At 27.8% G+C, this 5,857-nt stretch overlaps 2 protein-coding genes across 2 annotated transcripts; both read left to right on the top strand.

Annotated features, from left to right (window-relative positions):
• Positions 1 to 895: 895 nt before the first annotated feature.
• Positions 896 to 1,312, top strand: EIN_530700 (actophorin, putative; the record flags this gene model as incomplete). The annotated part of the gene is made up of 1 exon (XM_004255433.1): positions 896 to 1,312. The coding sequence occupies one exon, from the start codon at positions 896 to 898 to the stop codon at positions 1,310 to 1,312; it is 417 nt and encodes a 138-aa protein (XP_004255481.1).
• A 467-nt stretch (positions 1,313 to 1,779) lies between these two features.
• EIN_530690 (calcium-binding protein, putative) lies at positions 1,780 to 2,283 on the top strand (the record flags this gene model as incomplete). Its single annotated transcript, XM_004255432.1, has 1 exon — positions 1,780 to 2,283. The coding sequence occupies one exon, from the start codon at positions 1,780 to 1,782 to the stop codon at positions 2,281 to 2,283; it is 504 nt and encodes a 167-aa protein (XP_004255480.1).
• Positions 2,284 to 5,857: the final 3,574 nt, after the last annotated feature.

Here is a 5,857-nt window from a genome sequence, read left to right as displayed (position 1 = left end):
TCCATTGTGTAATTATAGTTGTTTGATTTATTATTGTTTTCAATCGATTCAAGTCGTGTACCGAATAAATCTTTTTATCTATGAACGATTAAAACTCTTATATACATGTCATTGTATATTATTATTTTGTTTGATAAAGAATGATGTAAGTAATTTTTTAAATAATCTTTTCATTCAATTTCTTTTTATAACAAAAATGTGTTCTAATAACGATAATTTAATTCTATATTTATACAAAATAAAATCAAATTCATTTTATTTTACTTGGAAAATACCACCCAATGCATTTAGGACAAAACTAATTTTTTAATTTTATAAACAATATGGATAAAAACCAGTTTAAACATTAAACAAAATTAAATAATAATGATTTATTGTGAAACAAAAGGTGATGATCGTGATAAAAATTTGACGTTGTGGACTTCTTTTTTAAAATGAAACATCACTTGTATTTTTATTTTATATTTTTTTATATTCACTTATTATTTTTGTTATAACAATCCTTTATAATTAAAACAATATAATATTGTTAAAATTATTATATATAATAGTTTTTTGTTCATTTTATTTTTATTGGTAATTTTGTGGAAAAACGATAAATTATGTATTCCCAAAAAATAAATAATTGTAGTAAATACTATAAATAATAATACATTTTAACTATTTATATAACTTATTGATAAAACTATCAACTTTTAGGAAACCAATTTTAATATAAAAAAATATTATAATACTTATTATATAAAACACAAAAAATTGAGTAATAATAGAAACTTCACAACAACTCGAGTTGAATAAACAAGATTTGGAATTTGTTGTTTGTTTTTAATTGAGAAATAATAAAAATAGATTTGAAAAGGTATAAAAACATCACCAAAACAGAAAGATCATCTCAATGTCTGGCATTCAATTAAGCGACGTAGTTACTTCTCTTTACAACGAGTTCAAGTTGTCCCACAAGTGGAGATACATTCTTTTCAAGTTGAACGACAAGATGACAGAAATTGTCGTTGATAAAACAGCTCCTTTCGATGAAACTTATGAAGATTTTACCAAAGCACTTCCACCAAAGTCAGCCCGTTATGGCGTTTATCACCTTCAATACAACCAAGGAAGTGGCAAAAGAGAAAAGATCATCTTTTACTTGTGGACTCCAGCTGCTTGCTCCATTAAAGAGAAAATGGTGTATTCAGCAACCAAGGCAACAATCAAGCAAGCATTTGTTGGGCTGTCTGTCGAAATTCAGGCGACTGGGTACATCGAACTTGATGAACAGAAGGTGATAGACAAGGTCAAGTCTGTCTCTCAGTGAGTAATTCACTTTTTGGTTTAAATTGGTTACAAAATTGTTTAAAATTACATTTATAATTGTAACAACTTTTGGATAAATGTTTAACTACAAACAAATAATATACTGTAAAATTATAAGAATATCAACATTCTTAACATTTTATGATAATTCTAAAATTTTGATTCAATTTTGTTATTTAAAATTCTTTATAATGTCACAATTGAATATTATAAAACAATTTTATCATTTTATATAATGATAAATTTAAGTGTTTTTTTATAAAAATAAAATATAAAAAGAACTAAAAACAACAGAAGAACGAAATTTATCAAACTGAAAAATACAAAGAGGTTTATATTAAAAAAATTATCGGATATGGTTATTTTCTTATGAATTTACTAAAAAATAATTAAAACAACAAAACAATTCTTGTGAAACTCAAAAATCGATCAAAGAGGGACTTTGTCTTCTGTTATCGAAAAGAACCAATGAATTACAATAAAATTAAAAAAAACAAAATCATCAATTTTTTGTTAACGTGTACATCCCCATATAAATTCTTTCAACTTCTGTTCAGTCATCTCATAATGGCTGAAGCTGCATTCAAGGCAATCGATACCAACAACGACGGCAAACTCCAATACGAAGAGGTCAAAGCTGCTATTGCTGCTAAGAAGGAAATCAAGAACGAGAAACTCGTTCAATTGATCTTCAAGGCTGTTGACGTTGACAACGACGGAACAATCGACCTTCCCGAGTTCACCAAGTTCCATCAAGCTATTGCTGGCGTTGATATGGCTGATGCCAAAGTCGGTCTTAAAGTTCTTTACAAGTTGATGGACGCCGATGGAGATGGAAAGTTGACTAAGGATGAAGTCACTGCTTTCTTCAAGAAGGTTGGATGTGAACAAGCTGTTGAACAAGTAATGAAAGCTGATGCCAACGGTGACGGATACATTACAATGGAAGAGTTCTGTGCTTTCTCACTTTAATTCAAACACTTTTACAACTTTATTTTGATTTCGTTTTTATTTTTAAAATATTGTTATTGATTTAACTATTGTTAATTTTTTAATTAACACATTGTTAATTGTATTTAATAAAAATAATTATAAACAATGCAATTGATCACATGAATTATATAACATTAATAACACAACACACCAACAAATAGACATATAAAACACTTAATTCATTTCGTTTAAAATCAATATAAAAACGTCTTATTTTTGTAAACAAACCGTTTGTTATTCGGCGTATTTGTATGAATTTAACCAATAAAGTAACTAAAATAATTTATATTCAAAATAGTTATAAAATATTAAAAAATAACATAAAAAATGGATTTTGTTTTTCCATTTGAAACAAATTTTCAAAACACTATAAAAACTATTAACACTTTAAATAACATTGAACAAAATTCAAGTGGTCTAAAAATCGGGGAAATATCGAGTTTATTAAATAAATTTCCGTTTTTTTAGAGTTTGTATTTTGTTCATAAACAATACACAAGTCAAAAAAAGGAAAACCATCAAAATTTTGATTAATATCCCTGAAAAAACAGGCAAAAACAAAAATTAGGGCGTTATTTTAAATGTTAAGATAACACAATTTGGAACATAAACCCTCCAAAGTCGACAAATTGTACTGTGAAACACATAACAATTAAAATTGTAAAACTTGATTATATATTTGGTGTGTTTTCCGGAGTTTGGACCGTTTTTGTGCAGACAGTACATAAATTCAATTTTTATAATTCCTGTGTTATCCAGCAACACAAAAATAAAAATATAAAAATCAAATATTAAAACCAATAGTTGTTTAATTAAATTTTTATTACAGATTTATTTTAATATTATCAAATATTTTTTTGGTGAATATCAATTGGGTAGTTTATTGTAAATAATTATCTCCATCAAAAATATATAAATGTGTATCATCCATCTCTAAAAACAATGGAAACATTATCACGTGTTAGTGAAAAGATCAAATGTATCAATGAGCGGACACAGCTATCATATCTTCAGTGCTCTCTGCTTGCTTTCATATCAATGAATAGATGTGTTGTTGTTGGACACCTCAAAAATCTGAGTAATTACTCCAACAAATTTATCGACATTCAAAAGGTGTTTTTTGACAACGATGAGTATTCTTTTGTGTTCAACGTCCAGAGTTTTCTTGTCAAACGAGCACAAGAACGGATGTCCAGTTACAACAAGAAGAATTCAAGTGGAAAATGAGTTCTGCGAAAAGTGAGAAGTCGAAAGAAGCGGGAGTGCATTCATCTTTTAGAAGGCATTCTTTTTGAAGATGGATTTGTTGTGATGTATGACACAGAGAATCGGGAGGGGATTGGTGGGAATGTATTCATTATACTTCCTGATGGGTCTGTCAAGGACAAAGTGATGATAAAAAGACTTGGACAAACAATTTGGAATTACTGTGAAGTCGAAAAGAAAGATTCAAAAGAGATCACTTTGAATAATAGTGTGGTGATGACACTTTTATCCATAAAAATTATTAATTACTATGTATTTTGTGTTTGTTTTAATTTTGTTGTTTAACTATTTGACTATTGACCACTTAAAGAGAAAACTAATATATTAAATGTTTATTTAATTAAAATAATTTAAAGTTTACAAACTAATCAAATATAACAGTTAAAAAAAGACACTTTCACAATTCATTCTGGCAGTTGATACTTTATATTTTACATCTATTTTCAAAATTTATTAATATTTGATAAAAATATTAATAAAAACCAATTATAAATATTTTTTAATAAAAAATAATCTTATCTAGCAGAACTTTCTCTCAATTTAAATAATCAGAAAACTTTATTTTTCTGATTATTTAATATAGTTATGATATCCAATTAATAAAATTTATTATAATTTAAAAAAACCCATAATTGATAAAAATACTGAACTACTTTCGATTAATGAATTTTGAAATTATTGATCGGGACACAATAAGTAGATATGCTGCAACTGTCGAAACTTGTTAAACTTGGCGGTTGCCCCTTGGTGAATTTATTTTTTGAAGAAGATACAAAACACAGAGATGAGATGCCCGAAATAACCAAAAACATCTAAAAAGTTTTAATCAAGTGTTCGTTCCACTTTTAGGTTTGAGGGGTAAAACGTTCCCATTCTTTCATTCCATCTATCCTGCCATTCAAAAAATTGTTCATTTTGTTAAAACTTGTTGTACATTAATTCAAATTGTGGCGACGTGGTAAAATACATTAATGACACTTTTCCGTCACGTGTTGCTAATATTTCAAATGAAAACGAAACAAAAAGCGACAAACAAGTCATTTAAGTTGGAAGACAACAACACTCTTTGGTGTGAATTCTTCATTATCAGTCAACTCGTTTGGTTTGGCGGTGTAAGTGTTTGGGTTGCAATAACTATTATTTAAACCTTTTTTGTACACACGTATATCACAACCGTAACCAAATCCAAATAGACGTGGACAGAATTCAGAACTAAGAAAAAATTCAAAATCAGAATTAATCCCAGTCTTTTCAAACTTTCTTGGATTTAAAGTGCCACTTCTCACAAGTGAAAAAATGTAAGAACTGTCACTGCTAATAAAATTGCCAACAGCATTAATTTTGCCTGTGTACATGCCACCAAACTTGTTGTGATTTGTGTCTTCTATTAAAAAGCACAAGTTGCTTCTGTTTATGATTTTATCATCAAAAACTGAATAGTTTTGTGACCAATCGTCTTTGTCCGAGTCAAACACAACACGTGTGATCTTCGTTCCTGCCAATTGTTCAAGACTTTCTATTTCTTTACGTGCGACTTGTTCGCACTTCATTCATTCTTCTTCTTCGTCATGTTGTTTTTGTGAATTAATATATTTCTCCGATTGCATTATTTGATCAATTTTATTGTTTTTAATTTGAATGATTTTGTTGATTTCATCTGTATCTTTTGATAATTTTATATTCATTTGGCACTTTTCTTCAAGTAGTGATATTCTGATATTAAATATTTCATACAACTTCTCGTTGTCGCACTTTGTGGAGTACAGAGTTAACTCGCTTTTGATTTTGTTGGATGTGTTATCTATATCAATGACAGTTGTGTTGAGTGATGCTGTTATGATATTTTTTCTTTCAAACATTTCATGAAGTCTGTCGAAGTGTCCATCTGCATTTTCAATGCGTTGTTCAATATCAAGTGACTTGTCGTCAACAAAGTTGTATTCCTTTTTTAATTCGTTGAAATCTGACACCGCCTTTGTTGCGTTTGTGCAGAGTGCTGAGAGTGCTGTCAACTCGTTTTCCATTGTATGTTAATGGAGTTTATTTGTTTTTATAATTCATTTCGAATAAATTTCATTTAAAATAATTTTTTTTCCAACCAAATAATAGGTAGAGTCAGTCAAACAACGTTGTCTCATCGAAAATATTCCAAAATTTCAAGAACATTCCACAAATTATTGAGAATTGTAACAAAAAAAATATTATTTTTTTTATTTAAAAAATATTTTAAATTATTAACTTTATAAAAAGAACTACAAAATAAAATTAAAAGATTCATTTATTACTC

This window comes from Entamoeba invadens (genome assembly GCF_000330505.1).
Source record: "Entamoeba invadens IP1 unplaced genomic scaffold scaff_1105074725335, whole genome shotgun sequence".
Taxonomy (NCBI): Eukaryota; Evosea; order Mastigamoebida; family Endamoebidae; genus Entamoeba; species Entamoeba invadens.
The sequence above is the reverse complement of the archived record's forward strand: the minus strand, read 5'-3'. Positions and strand labels throughout refer to the sequence as shown.